This window comes from Tursiops truncatus, chromosome 1 (assembly GCF_011762595.2).
Source record: "Tursiops truncatus isolate mTurTru1 chromosome 1, mTurTru1.mat.Y, whole genome shotgun sequence".
In the NCBI taxonomy this organism is placed as follows: Eukaryota; Metazoa; Chordata; class Mammalia; order Artiodactyla; family Delphinidae; genus Tursiops; species Tursiops truncatus.
The window spans coordinates 123,590,300-123,617,259 of record NC_047034.1 but is presented as its reverse complement, the minus strand read 5'-3'; the positions used below and the strand labels follow the sequence as shown (position 1 = coordinate 123,617,259).

At 36.4% G+C, this 26,960-nt stretch overlaps 1 protein-coding gene and 1 long non-coding RNA gene across 2 annotated transcripts in view; one reads left to right on the top strand and one right to left on the bottom strand.

Moving 5' to 3' along the window:
• LRRC7 (leucine rich repeat containing 7) overlaps positions 1-11,193 on the top strand; it is a 497,118-nt gene extending 485,925 nt beyond the window's left edge. Inside the window, exon 27 of the mRNA XM_033865102.2 lies at positions 9,821-11,193. Coding sequence (XP_033720993.2) covers positions 9,821-9,928 — 108 coding nt within the window. The 3' untranslated portion in view covers positions 9,929-11,193. The remainder of the gene's footprint in view (positions 1-9,820) is intronic.
• LOC141275855 (uncharacterized) lies at positions 934-19,596 on the bottom strand. Its single transcript, XR_012324323.1, has 3 exons — positions 14,150-19,596; positions 12,541-12,592; positions 934-7,120 (listed from the first exon to the last, which is right to left on the bottom strand). It is a non-coding gene; the product is annotated as an uncharacterized lncRNA (long non-coding RNA).
• Positions 19,597-26,960: the final 7,364 nt, after the last annotated feature.

The following is a 26,960-nucleotide window of genomic DNA, read 5'->3' as shown; positions in this document are numbered from 1 at the left end:
AATAGACTGGAAAAAAAGGATATATTGTACTTGATAGTTAACATGACTCACAGTTATAGCCTACAGCTCACCTGTAAGTATATTGTATTCTAGTCTATCATGATAGTCAATACCTATCCTCTTCATTTACCTGCCCCCACCCCTTCCCAAGACAAGAGCCTAACTTTGACAAAAGAGAAATTATATTATTTATAATTAGTTTATGACATCCAGTTCTACTTTGCAATAATTTTAAGAGTTTGGAATTTGTAATCCAAAGTATATTCCTGGTCTATGGCTATATCTCGAAGATACCAAAATAGAATAATCAAAGAGATGATAATTCGAACAAACCTGATATGTTGCGCCTTTTTTTAAATAAATTTATTTATTTTATTTATTTATTTTTGACTGAGTTGGGTTTTTGTTGCTGGGCATGGACTTTTCTCTAGTTGCGGTGAATGGGGCTACTCTTCGTTGTGGTGTGCGGGCTTCTCATTGCGGTGGCTTCTCTTGTTGCAGAGCAGGGGCTCTACATTGTAAGCACATTAAGAACCTGAAAAATCGTACAAAATGATATATCCCAACATATTTAACCATGCAGCCCTCTTGACCAACAACGTCAATTAGCCACTTCCACAGAACACACTTAGGGGAATACCTCTAGTAGAAGCAACTAACTGGGTCCACGGCTTCATTCCAGAGAGTGTTCATGTTCATAATTAATATCATGAGTCACTAAGAATGGGTTAGAGTACATTTATTTCTCTGAATTCTTTAAAATTTCCCCCCAAAAAAGACTACAAAAAGTAAAGAGGAGAAATTTGTGTTATGGTTAAAATGAAGTGTGGGACCCTTAAAGAAATAAAGTATTTGGAAATTTCACTAAAGCATTTCCTAACAAGGCTAAATAAGTTAACAATTTTCTATTGTTGATCTTATTTGGTGGTTTAAAATCAAAAACATTGGAGAGGTTTGGGGAAAGGTGGGTTGGGGGGTAGGTGGGGGGGGTAGGGGGTTGGGTGGGTTCAGCATCATGTAACTCTTAATGTTCAGAGAAATTATTGCTTATAATGATAAAATACATGTGCAAATATTTTTAAATAGCATTTGGTTAGAAGATAACCAAAAATAGTTTTTTAAATGTGTATGATTTTATATGCCAGTTTCACTGCACACCTTTATCCATTTGGTTTGTTCATAGTGTATAAAGTTCAGCACAGATAACTAATTAGAGACGGAGTAAATACTTTTTGCAAATCAAAAAAATAATATTTAGGTACTAAGTGAAACATGAAAAACAATAAAGACAAATTAAGTTCATTAAGCTGGCTCTAACTTCCATAATTTGGCTGAAATAAAAATAACATCAATTAAGCACCCATCTTGTGTCATTTAGAACACACAACAACCCTGCAAGGTATCTGTTGTTGACAGAGGTTAAATAGTTCATTTGAGCCTTTTCCATTATACAACACTGATTCTCCTGGAGCAAATTTTACTGCTAGCATGACATTTTCCATTCCCTGATTTGGCAAATATGCATTAAATGCCCACAATGTACAAAGTGTGATGCCAAGCCACGTGAACACTGCAACAAGGAAATAGAACTAAAGTTCTACCTTTACACACCTAGCCCAGGAAGTAGACGTGCCCAAAATTACACAGAGCAGAAAATGGAGGAAGAGAGACAGGAAAAAGCTGACTTCAAACACGCAACAAAATCAACTCCCAGTCTGTTTTCTCTTAACAGCAAGCTCTCCACCAAAACAGAGACCAACCTGGCTACAAAGAGTTCCCTGAAAATGAGAGGCTGATTTTGCAGTTCCTTTTGTGGTAAAGTACAGAAATAAAGTGCAGCTAGTTGGGGAACTGCTTGCAAACCAAGATAGGGAAGTCATTTTTTAGAGATGCTCATTCCACATGCTGGTTTTGAAGAAAACAGGCATTCTAAAGCCAAAGCAGATAAACAAGTAAATATCCTCAGGATTACTATTTATTACCATTTCCATGCCTGACTTTCTATACAAATAATGAACAAAGTCTTCAGTTGAGTCTTTTCTATTTTGCCATGTCTTTTTTTGAGCCTGAATTCATGAAACATTCAAGCTGCAGTACATGTGTGCATTTAAGACAGAAGAGAAATTCTTATTTATGTTTTATTCCATGAATATTATTTTAACCTTTATTGAAGTATAATTGCTTTACAATGGTGTGTTAGTTTCTGCTTTATAACAAAGTGAATCAGTTATACATATACATATGTCCCCATATCTCATCCCGCTTGCGTCTCCCTCCCTCCCACCCTCCCTATCCCACCCCTCTAGGTGGTAACAAAGCACCGAGCTGATCTCCCTGTGCTATGCAGCTGCTTCCCACCAGCTATCTGTTTTACATTTGGTAGTGTATATATGTCCATGCCACTCTCTCACTTTGTCCCAGCTTACCCTTCCTCCTCACTGTATCCTCAAGTCCATTCTCTACTAGGTCTGTGTCTTTATTCCTGTCTTACCCCTAGGTTCTGCATGACGATTTTTTTTTCTTTTCTTTTTTTTTATTTTCCATATATATGTGTTAGCATACGGTATTTGTTTTTCTCTTTCTGACTTACTTCACTGTGTATGACAGACTCTAGGTCCATCCACCTCACTACAAATAACTCAATTTCATTTCTTTTATGGCTAGGTAATATTCCCTTGTATATATGTGCCACATCTTCTTTATCCATTCATCTGTTGATGGACACTTAGGTTGCTTCCATGTACTGGCTATTGTAAATAGAGCTGCAATGAACATTTTGGTACATGGCTCTTTTTGAATTATGGTTTCCTCAGGGTATATGCCCAGTAGTGGGATTGCTGGGTCGTATGGTAGTTCTATTTTTAGTTTTTAAGGAACCTCCATACTGTTCTCCATAGTGGCTGTATCAGTTTACATTCTCACCAACAGTGCAAAAGGTCTCCCTTTTCTCCACACCCTCTCCAGCATTTATTGTTTGTAGATTTTTTGACGATGGCCATTCTAACCGGTGGGAGATGATATCTCATTGTAGTTTTGATTTGCATTTCTCTAATGATTAATGATGTTGAGCATTCTTTCATGTGTTTGTTGGCAATCTGTATATCATCTTTGGAGAAATGTTTATTTAGGTCTTCTGCCCATTTTTGGATTGGGTTGTTTGATTTTTTGATATTGAGCTCCATGAGCTGCTTGTAAATTTTGGAGATTAATTCTTTGTCAGTTGCTTCATTTGCAAATATTTTCTCCCATTCTGAGGGTTGTCTTTTGGTCTTGTTTATGGTTTCCTTTGTTGTGCAAAAGCTTTGCAATTTCATTAGGTCCCATTTGTTTATTTTTGTTTTTATTTCCATTACTCTAGGAGGTGGGTCAAAAAGGATCTTGCTGTGATTTATGTCATAGAGTGTTCTGCCTATGTTTTCCTCTAAGTGTTTGATAATGTCTGGCCTTACATTTAGGTCTTTAATCCATTTTGAGTTTATTTTTGTGTATGGTGTTAGGGAGTGTTCTAATTTCATTCTTTTACCTGTAGCTGTCCAGTTTTCCCAGCACCACTTATTGAAGAGGCTGTCTTTCCTCCACTGTATATTCTTGCCTCCTTTATCAAAGATAAGGTGATCATGTGTGCGTGGGTTTATCTCTGGGCTTTCTATCCTGTTCCATTGATCTATATTTCTGTTTTTGTGCCAGTACCATACTGTCTTGATTACTGTAGCTTTGCAGTATAGTCTGAAGTCAGGGAGCCTGATTCCTCCAGCTCCATTTTTCTTTCCCAAGATTGCTTTGTCTATTCAGGGTCTTTTGTGTTTCCACACAAATTGTGAAATGTTTTGCTCTAGTTCTGTGAAAAATGCCGTTGGTAGTTTGATAGGGATTGCATTGAATCTGTAGATTGCTTTGGGTAGTATAGACATTTTCACAATGTTGATTCTTCCAATCCAAGAACATGGTATATCTCTCCAACTGTTTGCACCATCTTTAATTTCTTTCATCAGTGTCTTATAATTTTCTGCATACAGGTCTTTTGTCTCCTTAGATAGGTTTATTCCTAGATATTTTATTCTTTTTTGTTGCAGTGGTAAATGGGAGTGTTTTCTTAATTTCACTTTCAGATTTTTCATTTTCAGTGTATACAAATGCAAGAGATTTCTGTGCATTAATTTTGTATCCTGCAACTTTACCAAATTCATTGATTAGCTCTAGTAGTTTTCTGGTTGCATCCTTAGGATTCTCTATGTATAGTATCATGTCATCTGCAAACAGTGACAGCTTTACTTCTTCTCTTCCGATTTGGATTCCTTTTATTTCTTTTTCTTCTTTGACTGCTTTGGCTAAAACTTCCAAAAGTATGTTGAATAACAGTGGTGAGTATGGGCAACCTTGTCTTGTTCCTGATCTTAGTGGAAATGGTTTCAGTTTTTCACCATTGAGGACGATGTTGGCTGTGGGTTTGTCATATATGGCCTTTGTTATGTTGAGGTAATTTCCCTCTATGCCTACTTTCTGGAGGGTTTTTATCATAAATGGGTGTTGAATTTTGTTGAAAGCTTTCTCTGCCTCTATTGAGATGATCATATGGTTTTTCTCCTTCAATTTGTTAATATGGTGTATCACATTGATTGATTTGCATATATTGACGAATCCTTGCATTCTTGGGATAAACCCCACTTGATCATGGTGTATGATCCTTTTAATGTGCTGTTGGATTCTGTTTGCTAGTATTTTATTGAGGATTTTTGCATCTATGTTCATCAGTGATACTTGCCTGTAGTTTTCTTTCTTTGTGACATCTTTCTCTGGTTTTGGTATCAGGGTGATGGTGGCCTTGTAGAATGAGTTTGGGAGTGTTCCTCCCTCTGCTATATTTTGGAAGAGTTTGAGAGGATAGGTGTTAGCTCTTCTCTAAATGTTTGATAGAATTCGCCTGTGTAGCCATCTGGTCCTGGGCTTTTTTGTTTGTTGGAAGATTTTTAATCACAGTTTCAATTTCAGTGCTTTTGATTGGTCTGTTCATATTTTCTGTTTCTTCCTGCTTCAGTCTCCGAAGGTTGTGCATTTCTAAGAATTTGTCCATTTCTTCCAGGTTGTCCATTTTATTGGCATATAGTTGCTTGTAGTAATCTCTCATGATCCTTTGTATTTCTGCAGTGTCAGTTGTTACTTCTCCTTTTTCTTTTCTAATTCTATTGCCATGAATTTCTTTTAATACTACTGTAAAAGCCACTTGAGACTTCAAACTTCCTCACATTTAAAAGTGCAGTGTAAATTTTTCATTGGAACTCTCTAAGAATTTAAGGTCTGTAGGTCAGATTTTTTGATAGGAAAATTTTTCAAATGACTTGGCATATAGTTATTGTAGTACTGCTTATACAGTATACTCAGCCCTAAATATATCCTAATATTTAATGAGACCACTCTAGCAGATTAAAATTTTGCAATGGGAAATAATTCCAGGTAGTTAATGGGAAACATAAATATAATTACCTAAGATTCCCACTGTTTGGTCTCATAATTTCTGGCTGTCAGGATTAGACAACATGAAGGCTTGCCCTATAACTCTAAGATGGTTGCTGTATATTTTCATTTTCCCTCATCGCAAGAGCTATAGGCAGTCAAAGGACTGCCTTTGTATCTAACATACAAAATACATGTATACTGGCCCTTTAAATGTTTGTCCCTTGAGGGTTAGTTTAAATCAATTCAAAATCATACACCAAGTCTCTAATCCCATTTCTCTTTCGGATTCTTAAAAGAATCGTGCTGTCCTTCTTATTGGATAATCCCACCATTTTGTGGCCAAGCCTTCTCAGAAACTAGTTTTTAAATTTAGAGCTTGGAATAATAAGAATACAACAGAATTCCTGGGAGAATTACAACATCCTCTGGAGAATTTCTGTGATATAAACATCCATAATTTATCCACTTAACAAAATATTTGCAGAAGAAAATCAAAGATAAATTCAGGAAGGAATAAGAGGATGAAATCCAGAAACTGAGTACGTTTTACAGTAAATTGATGAGCTGTAATCACAAAGCTGTACTTTTTGTTAGAATTGTAAATGTTATTTTCATTAACCTTCCATCTTGTCATGTCTAAATCATGCAAAGGGGCAATTAAAAAACCTTTTGTGGCACAGATGTCAAGTGGAATTAAAACAAGGAAGGATACCTTCTGGAAAAAACATAAAAACTATTGTAAAATGAACCTTATACTTCAAATCAGCTAAAGCCAGAAATACATTAATTATACATTCTTGAAGCATAAAATTTTTAGAATATCTTTTCTTTCATAGATTGTTTTCTTATTAACTTCATTTTGACTTAAGCCATTCACTGAAGTTGCAATTTCCTCAAAATTGCACACATTTTATTATAATCCATGATAGTCTGTGTGTTTATATAAAACATATGTAGCCAAATGTGGCAACATATTTTAAAACTTTATTAATTTAACATTTGTTCTTCAAATCATCTTTTGTATTTATATTATATACATATTCAAAATGTCAAATGCATAAATGTATATTATATGCATTTACGTTTCAAAGCTTCATCAGATTTATACTCTGCAATTAATATTAAATAGTATCCTCCTTTATTTCCTAAGCTCTTCTATTCACACACATGAAACAACCATGAAACCTTTCTAGTTGAAATATTGTGATTTTTCTGAACTTCATGTTAATTGGAAAAGCCCTGCACACATGTAGTAACATAATTGTCTGATTCCCTGTCTGAACCATCTAAGATGTAAGCCAGATAGCCATATTCATTTGAACAAATACAATGTAAATTCTCTTGGCTCTTCTGTCCTAAGAATATAAATGAAAGTTCTCTAGAACTGAGATTCTATCTTCTCCTTCCATTCAAACCCCTCTGTCATTACCTCCCCTGGTATCAGGCCTACCATAATGTTCCATATCAAGAAATAGGGCAATTGGGCTTCCCTGGTGGCACAGTGTTTGAGAGTCCGCCTGTCGATGCAAGGGACACGGGTTCGTGCCCCGGTCTGGGAAGATCCCACATGCCGCGGAGCGGCAGCTGGGCCCGTGAGCCATGGCCACTGAGCCTGCGCGTCCCAGGCCTGTGCTCCGCAACGGGAGAGGCCACAACAGCAAGAGGCCTGCGTACCGCAAAATAAAAAAAAGAAATAGGGCAATTAATCTTAACAAGTGAATTAATTTAATGAACCTAAAACATTTGTTTCAACCTCACAACACCAATGAAACGAATTGTGTCAAGATACAGAGTTGTGACATAAATTCTCATCTAGCCACTAGCTGTGTGAGCTTGGATACTTCATGTAACTCTCTGATCCTCACATTTTCATCTTTAAAAAAAAGTTAAGGTTAACTAAACAGTTCCTTCCTCTGACATTTCGTCCTTCTACTCTTATGGCTTAATGAAAATTGTATTTCTTAAATTCAAGAAAGTAATAGTGAAGTAATATTAATAGTAGTAGCTAACATTTATTGATCGTTTACAGTGTTCCAGGCCTTGTCCTAAGCAGTTAACATATATTAACTCATTTAATCTTTAATAAACTTTCTAAAATAATTTGCTTTCTGATCTTCCAGAATCCTTTCGGTAATTTGAAGCCATTCCCAGGCAGTCCCTAGTTGTGGTCTTTTAAATAAGCCTCTTGAGATTCACCCAAGTTCTGGCTTAGAGCCAAAACATTTCTGGGGACTAGAATTACAGGTAGAGTCCTAATGTTTATTTGACACAGTGGTCTAATTTATCAACCTGCTTATTTCCTTCTGGGAAATCAACTCTTTGTGTTTCCAACTATATAACTATCATTTGTACTTACAAAGCATGACAACTAAAAGCCAATGCTTTAAAGCAATATTAAAAGCTAATTTATACAAGGAGTCTCCCTAGCTTGAATCAGAACCTGGACTGTGGGTCTGAACATCTTGAAGCCTTGTTTCTTGGAAACAGACCCAGATTCCAGGACAGAATTAATCAAGCTATGCTCTTTCTCTGCTCTTTCCTCTGTGCCTCAGAAAACTAGGGTTAATTGAAGCCTCTAGGAAATACCTGATCCTCGTGGATTTCCTGCTACCTTTATGAGCCCTCTACCTTGATCCCCTTCAGGATCCCCTTTCCAGTTCTCCTCCTGCCAGTTTTCCTGTTCGCTCCCCTCAATGCATTGGTATCCTCGTTCTTTAGTTCAGCCATTAGGCTAGCATCTGCTTTCTGCCATCCTCTAGCAAAAAGGATTGGGCCCTGTTTCACCTTTCCCTCCCTCACTTCAGACAAATTTACCTAGATGCTCAGGTCAACAGCAAACACTGTCTTTAAGTTCTATTCTACACATCCAAAGCCATGGCTCCATCCTGCTCCCCTAGTTAGATTTCCCTTCTTTCACAATGCTCCCTTTTAAACTTATTCTCTGATAATTCTCTCAGCATTCCATGTGGTAAATACCAGAGTGTGGTAAAAACCTAACTTCTGTTTCTAATGCTGCCACCCTGACCTCCTTCCTGAACTCCAGTCTCTTATTTCTAAATATATGTGCAACATTTTCCTTGCATGTGTCGTCAGTACCACAAACTCCGTTGTCTTCCCAACTAAGCCTGCTGCTCCTCCAAGGTTTCCATTTTCTGTTAATGGCATCACAGTTTGATTCTTGTTTGTTTTCATACCCTTGTCCAATCAGATACCAAATCTATTGATTCTACCCTAAAAGTTTTCTCCTTTTTATTTCCTCTCAAGTCTCATTGCCCAGGCAGATAGTCTGACTTAGTCTTTCTACTTTTGAGATAGTTCACATGTAACTACAACAACACAATTAAGCCAGAGTTAAAACTATAAGAATGAGAGATTTAGCATTTTGGTAGATCCAAATTTAGGACTAAATGTTATTTTTACCAGTACTAGAATAAGTTAAATTAAACCTGTTAGGAATCTGAATGAGAATTACAGCTTTTGCTAACACTGTAACGAAAAAAATTATGGTAGGAGGTGATATAGCAACAATTTTAAAGGGAAAATGTTGATTATTTTATCATGATCAATGAAATATCAGTTCAAATCACTAGAAACAATTGCAGTGTTATTATGTCAGTAAAGTATTGAGAGAAATAGTAAGAATATTATGGTATCAGATGACTCAGCCCTAGCTTAGCTGTGTGACCTTAGTCATGTTGCTTGGCCTCTCTGAGGTGTAGCTCTTTCATTTATAAAATAACAAGATGAATCTAGATCACACAGAAATTAATTCATTTCTGGATGGGATTGAGAACCACTGCTATAAATAATGAATATATTTGCATTCAACAATGAGGGAAATACAAATTATCTTTTTAATATAAAAACATGTAAATTAAGGACTTTTCAGTGGATCAAAATAAGATCTAACTATACTATATGGTTTGCATGAGTGAAACATTTGACCGTGTTGATGGGTTTATATCAGTGATTATGCAACAAAAAGGCAGTGGTCCTATGAACACTTCCGAACCATCTCAACTAAGTTCCTGCAAACAAATCAGAACAACAACAAAACAACTATCATATTTCAAATGTATCTGTCTGTTACTGACCAGTATATCTCTATGATTAGCACAGTGACTAGGACTATACTAGGACAATCCTAAGTAGGATATACTAGATACTTGATAAATATTTGTTGAATTAATAAATTGAGTTGAAGCTGGGTGAAATTAGTTGTTCCCATAATTGCAATTCTGCTGTGAATTTTAAAAACACATGACTTGGTTGCTCAATACTCCCTTGAATTTTATTGTTAGAAACAATGATATATGATAAATAAGTATCTTACATTGATTGCCCTGTTTTATTTGTGTGTTTACAGGCAAATGGACATAGTTTTGTACATATGGAACATGAAAAAGCTGTATTACTACTGAAGAGTTTCCAGAACACAGTAGACCTAGTTATTCAACGTGAGCTTACTGTCTAAATATTTTTTATAAATAGTGAAGATACGTCTAGCCAGACCTAATGTTCAAAAATAAATTTATACATAGAAACAAATTTTGCCAATTGCTGGACCAATGGCAAACATTAGTGCCAAATGTATAATACTATATGTTAGCACTGGTCATCCTTAAAAATGTTAACTATATAAATATGATGTTCATGTGGTTATGTATTATTTTAACTGTCAGCCTCTGGCTGTGCATTGGTGCAGTTTTGGTTTTGGTTTTGTTTTTTTTTTTTTAATCAAATAAGTTTCTTCTTGAAGTGGATTTCATATAATTTCGGAGCACGGAAGCACACACAAGCTCTTTACGAATTCTGCTCTCCATCAGAAACACTGCCTCAAAGTTGTATATGCCTTTATATAGAAAATACAAATATAAAGAATTGTAATTCCCATAAAATATTTCTAGCACAAGGTACATGTTGGCATATATACAAAAAGAATATAGAGAAAAAACAATATTTTCATAAACTAAACATCTCGGATTGAGAAAGAAAATATATCTTAAAATAAGACTTTACTATATTGAACCTTTTTCAATAAAAATTACAAGATAATGCCTTATGAAAGCAACTGTACATATGGTATAAAGTGTTTATATTTGGTTCCATATTCATTTGCTAAATTCTCATAACACAGAGTGAAATATTTCATAAATTAGCCATTAATCTCTGGGACCTGAATAAAAATAGGACAAACTAATTTGTTCAATGCCTTTAGCTAATTACAAAACATGCAGAGTTAAGAAACAGACTAAAGGTCATTGTAGATAAATCTTTTTCACCCCAAATGTAAGCAGTGAATGATGGGTGGCAGGAAAGGTGTTGCTTTATTTCTTTCAAGTTTATGTTGATTATAAACTGTAGCCCCTGTGATTTCTTTACTTGTAAATGTGGAATTTATTTGTGTGTTGCTTTATCCAATTTGCTACTTTTAAATCATTTAAAATGAGTTTGGGGTATTGATAAAATTTATCATTAAGAAAGACTATTGTTAGAAAGTTATGGTGGGTGATAAAAACCTTTGGTAATTAAATATGAAACTTCAAATATAAGTTCTCAGAGCCTTGGTCTACCTGTATTATTAATTTCTGTGTCTGCTTTTGAGGGCAGAAATAGAGAAAATACCTTTTTTCCCCCAAAGTTTCAAAGTATATACAGTTCTAAATTGTCTCACTGAAAACAAAGATTAGCATAATTAGTATAGAATTAGTTATGTTTACATTGGAAATGTTTTTCTCTATAAATGATCAAAATTCATTTTATAATCCTTTAAAATATTTCTTTTATATATTAGTCATTAATTTGATTAAAATATTAATTTGAAATTCCAGAACAATTTCCCAGAGTTGGTTATATGCATTCTCTCTCATATTTTCACATAGCTCTCTTTTTTAAAATATATATAATGGATTTACTTTACATGCTAGTGTTCCAAGTATTTTGTTAGGATTTTCACAAGTGTCACATATTGATGTCACCAAAGCTCTGAGAGTAATATTTGTAAGTTACTGTTTTATGGGGACATTGAAAATATTGTATTTTTGTAGGGTCTATTAAAATGAGTGTCACTTATTAGAAGTACAGTGGTATTTTTTTGGCAATAGAATTTGTCACTTGAAGGCAAATGATACTTCACTTTATAGATGAGGCACTAATTTTGATGTTGCTTTATGTCAGAGTGACATTATACTATGATTTTGTAGGCTTTGACATTTAGCAAATGATTAAATGATTGGCCTCTTTAATATGCTTCCCAGAAGTAACTTTTAAATGCATTTTAATATATTGACAGTTTCTGATGAGAAATGTCTTTCAGAGCCTAATTTTTTCTTTGTCAAAACCTCACACCAAACCACCATATCCAGCCACTGGATAATCAAGATAGAGGCCCTCACTGGCCTCGCAAGATCACTTAAAGGAAAAGCAAACCCATGGGAGTAGTTCAGTGGCAATGAAGCACCTCCAATCATCCCATTAGTTTTGTTTAATCTTTTATGGGAGAGGTGGGAGAAGAGCCAGATAAAGGACCTCCCAAGTCTTTTTTCTTATGTCAGGTTTCCACATCAAACCCAGGGCTTCAGGAGATGCTTCTGAGGCCAAGCTGAGACGCTCATAATCCTAGTAAACACCTCTACACTCCTAATGTGACAACATTGTCTTGGGCCATGCTTTAATCCTTCCTGTTCTCAGGAAATGAGGAAAAGAGAAAAGGGATCCCTGACCAACTGGAAAAGAAATCTGATGTGCCAAAGCACCTCATTGTCAATTGTACTGCCATGCTGCATACTGAAAAAAGGCAGGTAATATTGAAAAGAGGTATTTTTTTTTTTTAGGTGGACTGAAAAAAATCACTGATCACTTACAGGGGAAAAAAGTCTAATTGATTCCATGGGTGACCAAAACCAATAATACACTGATTTCTGAGTATTGCCTTTTTCGGATAATTGGCTTTACTTTCTGAAATTAGAATCTGGTTTATGTTAACAAAAACAAACAAACAAAAGTTAAGGGTGTGCCTTTAAAAAAAAGAAAAAAACAACAACCACAAAAAAGGAGTGGAATTCATGATGACTCCAATAGACTCACCTTGGTCTTTGATTTTTATTGGAATCTTTCTGCTGAGGAAGCTGTCCTGTACCTAACAGAGGGGAATGAGAAAAATCAGAGGTGGAAAGAATAAGCACTAAAAATTATTATTAGAATTGCTGCAGATTTTGCAAGCCAAATTGGCATTAGTGGACAGTTTTTAAAACTATTTACATGGCTTATCATACATTGTCACAAAAGCTCTATTATGATAATTCCAGCCTGCCAGACAACACAAGCTACCTAAACAAACATAACAATTTTAAAATAAAAGGGTACTTTTGACAAGGCATTTTGAAAGTCAATATAACATACAAATATGTATATCATGCTAATTTATTGTTCATTGAAATCTATAAAATATATGTGTTCCAGTTAATAAGAATTGTAATTACATAGATGTCAAACAGCCCTGGTTGTTTTGGGGCCTTATGTTGGATTGTGTTTTGGGGATGGAAAGCAGTTTTAAAGAGAGGGTGACAAATCAGCATTAATTTGTTCTTAATCTTAAAGATGATTACACATATATCACTAATATAATTACTTTCTAAAAGCAGGACTGAAATACCTTTTACTGGGAGAGCTAAAGAGAGGGAATATTCAAAGGGAGGAAGGCTTTGAAGAAATTAGTCTTATATATTCATATATTAGGTGAAAAGTATCTGAATTTGGCAAAATAATTGATGAAGCCAGAAAAACATTTTACTTTTATTCATAAAATTGATTTAATATCTCCACCACAATTTAAAGCTTTGGAAAATATAGTGTGTTTGCCAACTTGTCTTTCCATTGGCTTTTAATGCTGTCCTCAGTAAATTTCTGCCCCTCACTGGCACACAGATCAAGAAGGTGTATTCTGACGAATACCCTCTTATCAAAGGGCAATACAACATAACCAGATAAAAAGCCGCGTTGGCATAAGACCACCACTGTAAATCTTTGGTAAATTCAATCAGACAACATATTCAACTGATTCCTGATATACTGACCAAACAGCAGGTTTATTGAAATACTGGGTCAGTAAAAAGTTATGCAAATAATGAAACCTAGTAAGTTAAGAAGATGAGTCGTTCATGTAGTATCAAGAAAAGTAGGGCTGAGTGTCCAGTAAAGTTCCTCTCACAGAAATGCTAAATCATTCTGAGGCTTAATAAAATGTTCAGACACTGGGTTGGTGATGTGCCCTCTCTTATGGTTGTAGTTACCTGATCATCTGGGAATTGGGGGGAAATCTTCAGATTCAAAATCACTTGCATGAACTTTTTCCTTAGCAATACACCTTCCATTAAGAAAAGCATCCTGACTTGGCCCAGAGTATTTCCCCCATTGCTCAGCAAAACCATCCCCCAAGTGTACATTATAGCAAGAAAATAGAATGTGGGCTGTGGAAAAATAAATGTGCACCAAAGAAAGCATGTAGGGCAATATTATAGGAGATCCTGTGTATCAGCTCTCCTATGCAATCTTTCAGCTTCATTTGATCTAAACTATTCAGAGAATATTTTTTGAAACACCCCACTGTATAAAACTAAGGCAGATACAATCAAATTTTCTAGTTATATTCTGAACGTTCTGGGGGGCATTTGTGTTTCTAGTATGCAAAACTGACCTCTCTTCCTCACTGCTGCTGCTGCTGTACATCCATTCCTTCAACTCCCCATGATGTTCCAAAGGCAGTAAATGACTTCTTCTATCCTGCTGACACAAGAATAAGAGGCCCCCTTAGAGTTCTGTTTGGAGACCCCTGAGTATCAGCTAATGGTTCCAGCTCCCAGTTTGGGAGGAACTTTCTTGGGTGATCAAGGAACTTGGAATAGTAGCATTAACAAAGGCTCAAAGGTGAAAGCACTTATGTGTCTGACAACATCGAACAAAGCTTGTATACAAGCGTGAAGGTGGCAATGCCTTAGTAGAACTGTTTCCACTTCTGTTTTTAAAATGTTGAACTTTACGGTATTGAGGACTCTCTCTGAGGCTCCCAGCTGATTGTTATGGGGACAGGTTGCAATCGTCTTCACCTTTGACACTGTCTGCAAGAGAATGGTTTGGAAACACTATCCTGTGAGGGTATAAATTGTACAACTTTTACTTTGGAGAATTCCGAGATTTCTGATAAATGGAGGGGAAAAGTCCACTCTAAGTTTTGATTAAAAAGAGTAAATGAAAACCTAGGAATATTGAAGCCTTTGGGCTTTTAACTATGTGATTATCATAATCTTCCCTGAGAGCAGTTCCATGGGAAGTAAAGAGAGGAAAATAATTCACTGGCTCCAACTTTATAAGCATTACTTTATCTGGTAGTGTTTCCCCTGTTGGATTTTGCTGTGTAACAGTCAGCTCATGCTTTGTAACAACCCATTGAGCACTGAACAAGATAAGAAGTGGACCTGGATGTAAGGCAGGCACAAATGGGAAGGGTATCTCTTCAGCCACACAAATATCTCCCCAAATTAGCCTGGGCTGCAAAACTCACTTTTTTGCCTAATTTTGTTTTTGTTAATAGCAGCACCTCAGAGTGGAAGATTGTGAAATTCAAGCAGTGTTTATGTAGAAAGCACTGAAATCCTGTGACTCTTGAGGTTGTAGGCCTTGCCCTTTTTTTGGGGAGGGGGGAGGGAGATTTTAAAATGTTTCATTCTTTAAGCTAGCATAATTTTCAACGTGTGTAGGAAAGGGTGTTGAGAAAAAAAGTTAAATGAATCATCCAACCTTTCTCTACTTTTGAAAATACAAATATTTTTTTCTTAAAACTATCACTGTTGCACAAACACAAATTGTATTATTTGTGCCAGTTTTTTTCCTGCTTTAAAATAACATGATGAGTAAGCAGCCTACAAAGAGTCAAGTATCTCTGTACCTAGAGTAAAATATCTTAGTACAGAGACTTATTTTCATCACCAATCTCCACAATTCCTCCATAGGAAAACAGTTACTGTAGCTGAATCTTAGATGCCTAAGGTATGTCATTCATAAATTCAAAACATTTGGGGACATTTTATTGAAGAATATAAAACATTAAATGCAATGTTAATAAATATTCGTTGAGCATCTACTACATACCAGGCACTGCAAGGGCTGTAACATGGTGTCCTCTGCACAGAAATCTCACAATTAAGTGGAAAGATGAGAGAACTTCCAGATCAAAGACAATGCAAGGCCATATGGTGAGTTCCTTTGTCCCTGCCCTCAGCCCATGTATTGCAAAAGGAAGCAGCATCTTTATCTAGTCAAATCTCTTTTGGGTTTGAGCATGGTTTCTCCATTTGGAGCTACAGATAGGTCTCCCCACTGGGTCCTATGGCCTTTGGGAGGCCATATGAATGTTTTCCAAGACTTAGGACAATATTTGACAGGCTAGAAGTGGCAAGAGTGGATGCCTTACTGGACGAGATAAAGAGCAGCTATAATCCTTCAAATCTGTGAAAGAGAATTTTGCCAAATTGTTCTCTCCAAAGAAGAGAGAGACTATTAGAAAAAATGATGTCCCTCAACCTGACTCAGCACTGTGTCCCTCTGACATGATGGAGGAAAGAGATAGAAGTCAGTATTTTAAAAGGCTTGGCATGTTTGATTGAAGAGATTCTTCTATGTTGAATGCCCCCAAAGAGTCCCCCCTATGACCACTGCCTCTTATAGACTGTCAGGAAGCATGTGAGTCCATAGGGTCGGATATTAGAGTCACCTCCTCAGAAATGCAATGAGTTGAATATTCATTCATCTGGCTGCACTTCATGTTTATTTACTTCAGTTCCTTCAGTGTGGTGAAGAGTATTTTCACTGTGCGCTGTTCAGCCCAGCCCATGAAAATACTGTTTGCATGAGGTAGGATCACACATATTCACATATCATAGACATCTATTTATTCTTCCAAGGAAAGTCTGATTACCTGAATCTAGGAATTGCTTGTTTTTCTTCACCCAATCTATACATACTCAGTGTTTTAGACACCTAAAAATCCTTCCTTTCACTGAGTACTTTCTAATCTCAACCTTTGCCCATAATGATCCCTCTACTGGAATGTCTTCCTCTCCCCATTCTCTTTCTACATTATCAAAATTATATGCAGCCTTCAGGGTCCAGCTCAAACATTACCACCATGAAACTTTCCCTAATCTTAATTGGAAGAAATTTCTCTCCCTCATATTAATACCATCATATTATTTTTTGTATGCTTTACAGTACTTACCACATTCTATCAACAGTCATAGAGGTTTGATATATATTTGCTCTTTCCTCTCCTATCACCTGTGTGCTCCTTGAGAGGACCAGACAATACTTAAAAGAGGCATTCTAGACAGAACTGCTTTGAGAGGGCACATCTGGTTTTCTTTAGTATGTATCCTTAGTGCCTGTCATAGTGTCAGATGCATAGTAGATGCTCAATAAATATTTGTACAATGATTAAGTGGATGATAGGCCTGGCACATAAACACATTTAATAAATACTGAATTAACAGGAAGTTGATGTTCAATTTACATAATAAATTTAAACCACGAAACTTTCATTTTCTCAGTTCATTCCTAATTTTTCTTTCTTCACTTCTCCCTTTTAACCCAATCCTCCTCTCCTCCTTAGCATTTCTTCTAAGACCTTTTAGGTTACTGTGCTGTGTTTCAACAGCTGTATTGAATTTCCCTTTTATGTGTTCTAAGGACCTTAACACTGTCCAAAAAGTTTAAGAAATGGCTTTTGTTCACTGAATTGGAGTACATCATATCTATCCTTTTGATTTGTTTGGGTCTTCTTTTCTTCGAAGGAGTCATGCAGATTGATGCCAGAAATATGCACTCAGAGAAATGAGTGCATAAGGTTGAACTTTTAGTGCCATGGTCTTGGTCTTACAGGCAGCTTAGAGATAATTAAGCCCAGTTCCCTCATTTTACCAGAGGCCCGAGGCCTGGAGAGGTGAAGCAACGCTGTGAACTAAGGAGACAAAGTACATCGTTAGATCTGGTTTTAGGTCCATACTTAAGGTTCTTCCACCTGTACACTGTGACTTGGTAGATTACTTTGCCAAGGCTATATTTAAAATTTGGAGATGTGGGCAATAGTAAAGGAAGTTGTGATAGGGATGGGGCTAGGGAAAGGTAGTTAGAAGAGGGAATCTCCAATCCTATTTTAGCTCTAAAATTTAATGAAACCACTGCCTCATGCTGCCTGTTCTAGAATAAGAAAAGTCTGTCCACAGGCCTTTGGCCATAGTTCAGCATAACAATATTTTCACACTGCATTTTGGATCATTTCATGGACAGATTCCACCATATTCATCCTTAAAGTGAAATGTCATACACTCCAGCCAGAATTCTCAGGCCACTGCAAAAGCTTTAAAATTAACATGATGAACTATTTACATAGATCACAGAAAATTTGGTTACCTTGATAAAACCGCACTCCCCCTCCCAAACTTTTATAGAGGTCAAAATCTGGCCTATTGATCTCAAAGTAGAAAGAAAACTATTTATACTGCCATTGGTATTGGCTTTATTAGATACATTGCCTTCATTAGAGGCAAAAATAATATAATTCAGTCCCTGAAATAAAAACAAAGTGTCTAAGGGAGAAGAACACTAGGTTGGTAACCTCCTAACCAGAGTTTCTTTATTACCTCATAGTATCTTGCTTTCCTTGGAAATAAAGCGTTTCTTTCTTAGCTTTCTCTCAATGGTATTTTCCATATTTTTCTATTTGGGTTTCATAGAAAATTGAATACAGAATTGAGTGAAATCGTCTCAAACATTAAATCCATTTCTCATTTACTGTTTAGTTTATACTACTAATAATAATACTAAATACTAATTACTCCATCTGCCTCTGCCTTTTAATTTCTTTATATGAGGAGAACTTGCTACCAGGCTGATTAGGGCTTCTTTTCATGAAATTTTGTATCTAGGAGCCGTTAAGTATATCTTGATGGAAACTTCCTTCATTTTCTTTGATAGTAGGGTGCCTCGAACTGCCCAGAAGCCTACACCTTGGTTTTATAGCCCAGTGTCTATATATTTACATGAGGAAAACAATGCCGATTTCTGTTTGAACAAAAATGAAGTGAAAATGAAAAGGCTAATATTAATTGAGAGAGTAACAAGTGAGTAATAAGTGGGTAAGAGTATTTTAGAATAGTAGTTCTTTAAGTATGTTCAGTAAGAGTATTTTAGAAAAGTGAGGAAGAGTAAGAACAGGCTGGATGAAGGGGAGAAATTAAGTCATTAAGGGGGTAAGAATGAGAAAGGGAAAAGAATGGAGACAAAAGGCTGGTAGAGAGGAATGAAAGAAACTGGACGGCAGAGATCAGACCCCAATTCAGACACACCCTCTGGTCTCCCGGTGACCACACCCCTCCTTCAGCCAGCCCCAGAATTCCCTTCCTCTCCCTCCCCTCCTGGCAGGAAGAGTGATCTTTCAGCTCTTCTTGGTAGCTGACCTCCCTGATACTCTTCCAGAAGTAGAAAGAAGAATTCAAAATGAAAAATAAGGCATATATTAGAAATATCTTTCATTTAATCATTATTTATGCCAGAAAATATTTTTGTAATATAGTGGGTAATTTTTTTTAGTCATGTAACTTCTCAGTAAAGGGAATCACGAAAATCACGAAAACTTAGCTCATAAAAAAAAAATTACCATAGGACTTTTCTGAAATAAAGGCCAATATCAAACAATATAGCCATAGGTAAAAGTTCTGCGAGAAAATGAGGAAAATTATTGTTCTATCATAAGACAGAAAAGGACCTTGAGAGGATCTGGTTCATCTATTAACCTTCAGGGAATTAAACCTCCAGAGAAGAGGCTACCGCTTCCCTCAGTAACCCACCCTAATAAAGCAACAAATCATATGTTTCATCCCAATAAGACCCTCTGTTTAAATTACTGGATTCAAGTCTAGCATATCAATAGTATCCTCGTACGTAGAAGGACTGATCCATACTTTTTAGGAACATGTCTGCAGTTTGGAAGAGCTGCCACAAGGTGGAGCCCTTATATCTATATTATATATCTAAGTCAGCAAGTCTGTAGCTTGGATGACCACACGCTCTGGACAGTCCATTTTTATACCTGTTGTACTGATATAACTGTTCATAAAAAAATATTAATAAACTGTTGATAAAACTTTTAACACCCCTTTCCATACTCTTTTGAGAGAATTAATTTGAAATAAAGCTCTAAATTTAAACAATACTAGAAAAACAATTAAAAGCTTTGAGTTTATTTTAAGCAGTTTCTATAATTTTTGACTAAACCTCTCAGTTGTATCAACCACCTAGTACCCAATCACAGAGAGAGACTGCTCTCTCCCTCTCAGCCTCAGGTGAATGTGTGATTTAAAATTCTGATGTTCCATTTGTTCAGTTTAATTATGACATCTGCCAGTTTAATCGTCTAATTAGCTTCAGTTTTCCAAATATTTTGTGCCTTATCTGCCATTATTTTAATGAGTTTCCTTCAAATATGCTCATTCCAAATATGTGGGAAGATATTTGCCACAAATTATTTAAAATATGTATTTTTAAATGAGCTCTCCAAAACTTAAACATCAGGAATTAAGTGTGCCTAGCATATAGCCTTGACTATATAGTTCTAACACTAGTCCACATCTGAATATGTGTATATCTGTATACAGCTTTATTTCTAGCTGACATCAGGCAGTAACAAGTTATCTAGCATAAACTCCTAATTTTTCATTTTATCTATGTGCACAAATAATTAGCTTAATATTATAATCAGATTTTACTTTATTGTAAAGTGAATATGGAATATATTTCAAACTATGTCTCATAAAGTGATAATCAGAGTTAAGGGGTAGTTTAAAATGTCCCCCAACCTCCCTTCTTTCAGTCAGAATGTCTGGGTATTGGCACAGAGCCCAGAGCAGCTCTGGTGACCTGTGGCCTCAAGCTATTTTAGTTCCTAGGCATTTGGAACTTCAGGGCCTCTACTGGCTAGAGCATTGTTTTAAAAAACCAAAATTTTCTGTTTACCTCTTTAAGCTAATTATACCCTCACTCTCAGAGCTTAGCCATCATCCTTGTTTGAGCCTCCCCTTTACTAATTCCACCAAAGGCCTACTTATTCATGGTGTTTCTCTGCCAATCATTTAATCTTTGCTTCTTTTAAACCCAAGCAAAAGTAGAAAGAAAACACAGTGTTCTTTCCCGAAGACTAGGTAAAGCTATTTAAATCCTCTGGTGTTTTCCTCCAAAGGAAACAGTTTCCTCTGGCCACATGATCACCCACTACTAACACAGTATGTTCTTAGCAAATTCAGTCAACCTTCTTTGGCGGTTGGTGCTTTATAACTTCTCTATGACCTCAAATGTGCCAATTTTAGGGCACCATCTTGGGTTTGCTTACAAAGTACGCTTCTTCTCTTTTCAGAAGAAAAAAATATTTTCTAAACAAACATGGCCACACATTCTAAAGCAAATATAGAAGGTGTCCACCATGGTTTCATTCTTTTGAATACAGCTTTTGGCTTGCTTTATTTGCCTTATTTTCTATTTCATCATCTTTTTCATCCCTTCTCAGACTTCCAAAAGCTTTACATGATAGGTTTGGTTGTAGAATCTGGAACTAAATATTAGAATGTAAATTGGGAAGAATTTGTACTGAGAATGAGAGAAGAGTTACTTGAAAGCTATTTCTATACTCCAATAGTGGTTTTTTGTTTGTTTCTTTGTTTATTAATGCTTGTGGTACTGGACTATCTCTAGATTTTTGGTATCAACTAGTACCTAAAGTATTATTTTTTATCATGTATGAAGAGTCTTAATTTTGTATTCCTGGGAGCAATTTCTAGGTCAGTGCTTTCCATTCAGCAGCCAGCTTAGTTCCCACAAGTACTGAGATATCGATCCCCTCAGAGCACAGGGGCTTGTAACTTATTGCTTTCACTTGGGGCTTGGAGCGGCCTTATTTATTTTACACACCTATACCCCATTATTCAGAACAAACACGATCGTTTTCTATCTGTGCCATGATGTAAAGAGGTTGGGAAGCCCTGTTTTTAGGTACAACAAATGAGAAAACCACCAAGGTTGGGTTGGGGTGTGGAGCCCTAAGCAGCTGAGGGAAGAAGAAAGCTGTGAGGAACCATTGCTTAAAATGCCTGCATTCCTTTGCAACACTCCTTGCATGCCTCCCCCCTCCCAACAGAATGCTGATTATCCAGTTGTGTCACCTCCCTGTAAAGTAAGTGAATGATGGACATATTCAAGACTCCACTTACTTCTAGTGATGTTCATTAAGCCAGAAATCACCTGTAAAAGAAAAGGTTGTTAAGTCGTGGGCAAGTCTCAATCTCCAAATTTGATTTTTCCTTTATTTTATCATTATGTTCCTGACTTGTAACATTTTACTTGCTGTCCTTCTGTTTGTTTTAAATTATCCATCTTTTATAGCAAGTCTTTGGACATAAATCTTCAGCCTTACTTGTGGTGTCATTCAACTTAGCAATAAGTATTTTGCACTTGATGTGCAAAATACTTATTGCTAAGTTGATCAAGACAGATTCTCTAGCAGGCCATCACTCTGTGTTCTTTATAAAACCATGAATGTTGCTAGCAAATGTTACAAATCTGTTTGTGACCATTTCTCAGAAAAATTCAAACTCAAGACTCTCTCTCTCTCTCATACACACACACACACACACAAATATCGGGTACTATTTTTTTTAGGTTTTCACATATTTCCCCAAAATGATAGTTACTATCCCGGTGACCTGGGGACCTAGATCATCATAAACTACTGAAGGGTAAGGGACTATGTCTTCTTTTCTTTTTAAACTTTCCATAAATATTCCCGGCACATTCACCTACACTCCCACAACAATATACACTCATATTTAGAATATTCATCCAGACCTGTATGTAAGTTTGAATAGATCTATAGCTTGGAGAGGTGGTTAAGTAATTCCCTCCTAAGTCTTCCTCTGAACTATCCTAAGATTTGTCCTGTAGCCAATCTATGTGTTTATCCTTTAAGAAAAATTATCAGTGATTAAAACAATTTATCTTTTTCTTCCTGTGCATTCAATTTAATAAACATATTTAATGAGCAAAAGATTTTGAGAACAGAGGGAAATATAAATAAGCCATGGTCCCCCCCCTCAAGAAACACAATCTAATGGAGAGACAGACACATAAAAAGTCTAATAAATGCTACTGTGTAGGTACAAAATATAAGGGGAGAACAGTGTATTATCACTTTCTGTCTCATAATAAAATGGCAAATGCTTCCTTTCAGCTTTATTAAGTTTTTCTAATGTGGATGAGGAATCTTTTTCTATTCCCTTAGGAAGGCAGGCTTCTATCCCTCATATATGTTCTTTTCCAAAAAGGACAAAGTTTCAGGCGACAGTGAGAATGTAAATCTCTGCAGTATGGTCTAGAACAAATCATATCTGGGAGGGATGGTCACTAAGCTAGCTAAATTCTCGCTTTCCTCTTTCATCTGTCTTTGTCCTTCCTAGGGGCTGCCCCTTAGGAGTCAAAGTCAGAAATCAAGGGCATCTCTTCCTTCCTGGAGGGAGGGCACCAAAGCCTGATAACAAAGGCCTACTGCTCCACTTGAAGAGATTGATCTCAGGAAAGGAGAGAATAGAACAGTTAACCTTTAGCATCTCTTGAAATCTTTGCTTTAAAATAATTTGTATTTTAAACACCTTAACAAATGTACATACTTTTAGTGGACTTGCATATTCTAAATACTTATGTACCTATATATAAGGAAAAGATCACACTCTTGACTATTAATAAACACCCTCATGTTAGGAAGATGCTTTCTTTGTGTTTAAGAACAGAAGAGGACCCATTAGAGTTCAGTTAAAAATGCAACTTGAGCAGTACCTATGATAAAATTTTCTAGAAAGTAGAAAACTAAAGAGTGCCTAGAACTATGCAGATACAGACCAACTCTCACACATACCATTTAGATGGACAGCTGAAATACCTATGTGGCCAATGCCCGCACCCTTCTCTAAGTGTTGACCCTGGCAGCTGCCCTGGCAACATCTCTTAAGCACTAAGAAGTGGAAGCCATCTAAATTCCCACAAGTTATTCTGAAGGAGATTCTGAAGAGAAATAGCAGATATGGTTTTATATGCAACAAAACCCCTGAGTTTTTACTTGCTCTTTGAGGTTAAAATCAAGGATTGTCAAACTCAGGTTAGGATTAGCCTAGAGATGGGACAGCAACTGTATAACAAAGGGGGTTTCAAAAAGTATATGAGTTTGACCATGGTCTGGAAAATTAGCTGCCATTTGGTGATGAAGCGGTGGGTTTAACCTTGAAGCAATTTAGTGTCTTTGTGCGGCAACTTAGAAAATGGGAGTTTATTAAAACTATTTGCAATGGACTGTGTAGCACGCTTGAATTTGAAAATGAGATCATGCTTCTTAAATTCTTAACCAGAGGGATTCTGACCTACAGATATCACTTTGGGCATATTTCTTAAGATCAAGTTTGAAAGGTATTGAAAAAAGCCCAGTATCTACATATATATGTATGGTCAGTGGTCAGTTTGACAGGCCTTTTTTTTTTCTTTTTCTGCTCTGTTAAATTGAACTTTTTATTTAGTCAACACCTCACCTTAATCCAGAAAGGACAGCTATCGAGTGTGATGCCTCCCCCTTTTGTTTTAAGTTTTTTAATAAAAATTACATATATTTAAGGTGTACAACATGATTTGATATACAAATACATAGTGAAATGATAACTACAGTCGATCTATTTAACATCTCATCCCCTTACATAGTTACCATTTTGTGTGTGGTGAGAGCATCTGAAATCTACTCTTTTAACAAATTTCCAGTATTCAATACAATATTGTTAACTATAGTCATCATGCATATTAGATCTCTAGACCTATTCATCATATGCCTTCCATGCAGAGATCATCATTCCACTAAGCTTTTTTGATTTCCAAATACTTGTGGTAGCTGAAAGCAATAAATGTCCTAATATTGGCAAGACTGGCTATTTGTGAACTATATGCTGAACTGTATGATAAACTAGAGAAAACTATGTAAAAATTATGTCTGTAACTCTTTATGGTACATGATACAGCAGGGAATCACACAACCTCAAAAAAATTGAGAAGGGAAATCAATTGTTTAAAAAAATGAAGGAATCAAATTTAAATTCTCAATATATCATGTGATGTATTATAACTGTTTCAAATTCTTGTCTGAAGAATGAAGGGATGTTGTAGAACTATTAAATATATTAGTGTCAGGTGGCCTCTTGGCCTGGTGGAGAGCTCAAGTTTGTCCAAAGTATGATCTACCAGTGAGAGAATTAGTATTAAAAAAAAATCACAGAAAAAGATAATCATTCTTTAGTTTAAGGCAGACCATTTAGTCTTCCTCCAAGCATCTGCTGCCTGATTTTAGAGATAAAAGAAATTAAAAGAAGCAGTCTCTTATTTATCATATGTCAAATTCAAAGGCATTACTGCTTGTGAAGATCCTATTATATTTTATTTGCCTATTTCAGAAAGAGATCTGCTGAACTGTCCTTAGTGCTTCATGTAGCTTTAAAGATTAGTCCTGCATCAGGTTATTCTAAAGGCTTCCTACCTTCAGAAACATAGATGTCTCAAATCCTGAAACTCACTGAAATATTGATATAAGAAGTTATTTTAGCATAAGCAAGAACACTGTACTCAAATTTCTGTTTACTATCAAGTTTGCCTCCAAACTCTGCAAGTAGTAGAAAATAAGGTGTTTTACTGCATTTCAGAACTCTGTATGCACTCTTGGAAAAACAGAAATGTAATGGGCTTCTAGCATTTCAAGAACTCATTGTTAAGACTGTCAAAGGATTCAGTAAGGAATTCTAACTAGAACAGCAAGTCACTAGTGAGAAAGAAAAAAGCATCTCTGGTGAAATCTATGGCCAGTGGACTTTAAACCATACAAACAGCGTATTTTATTCAGACCATTTGAAGTTAGACATACCCCAAAGACAACTATACAATAATGGCTTGTCTCCTACTTCCCGGGTGATGTTGCTTTTAGCTTTTAATTGTTAGGAGGGTGGATCAGGTGAAGGGTTTCACTACTACTTGAAAACTAGCTCTCCAGGAAGGGTGAAATCAAGTCCTCTATAGTGTGACCTTCCCTCATCTCCTCAGGGGAATTACATTTAAATATGGGCCAAAGGCTGGTCACAGGAAATGAGGCATTAATCATAGGATTTCAGAAAGTAGCCTTTTGGGAAGCTAGAGGACAGGACAGGTGTCTCCCTGGAGCCTCCAAAAAGTGCAATATGTAGGTCTGCTTTCTCAGATTAGGCTGAAACTCCAAGTCCTTGTTACAAATTGTCTTGGAATCCTCATCTGGTTTGATCAGTTTATTATCCACTCCAGAATAACAAGGGAGGGTACACAAGAGTACTTGTATCAGGTAAAGTGAAATAATTGTTTCCTAAAGAAAACTAATTTAAATTCTGTGTTAATTAGCTGCCTTGTTGGGGGGAGGGGGGAGAGGGACCACAGATTTGAAAGCTGTGTCTTTTTGGTTTTTGTTTTTTAATATTTGGGAAGATTTTCAAGCAATAACATATTAGGTATGCTATACTCTTGTCAGGTAGTGTGTGTTGGCTTTGGAAAGGTGAGAATTGTTACAGCAGGCTGCTTTCATTTATCAAGCTAAGCATGGACATGCCTTTTGAAGGGCACCTTTGATCGTATGGTTAATTTAACATTTGGGCTGAAGAGCTCAACATCACCAGAGATGGATCTGAATTTTACAGAGTCCCCCTTATCCAAACTACAGCACGCTTACTGCTTTCTTCCTGCATTCCCCAGATAGCCTCCAGGACCAGAGACCAGCACGTCATTTTGTCCATTTTCATTGGTCTGGCCACACAAGGAACATCCTGTTTAAATCTCAAGTGCTCAAATTGCCATGTTGAAACCAACTATCAATTTTCTCCACATTTAATTCTCAGCTTCTTGTCATTTTTTCATTTTTCTGCATTGGTTCCCATGGTAACAAGTCTGTTGGCAGAGAAAGTGTGACTCTGCTTTTAGCCTTCTGCACAATACAAAATCCTTCCAGTGACCCTCAGGCAAGTGTCATACAAAAAGGCAGCAAGAGTACAGTTCCCTAGGTTAATGCCTCTAATCCCTTACACTACCACATGCACTTCCCACCCTATTCCCCAAACCAGGCCTGCTGACCCCAGAGAGGAAAGTCAGCATTCAAGGACACTGTCCAGAATCCCTTCACCTGTCCATACAAGTACTGAAAGGGCCAGGGCCCTATATCCAACTACAGAGGCAAGCAAGGATTGAACCTTTGGGTTCAGATGGCTTCCTGTTCTGTCAGTGACTTACTTGACATAAATGCATAATTAATGACAATGTCATCTGGGGGCAGATGGAGAAGCAACTTGCCCTCATTTTTCTATAAAATTTTC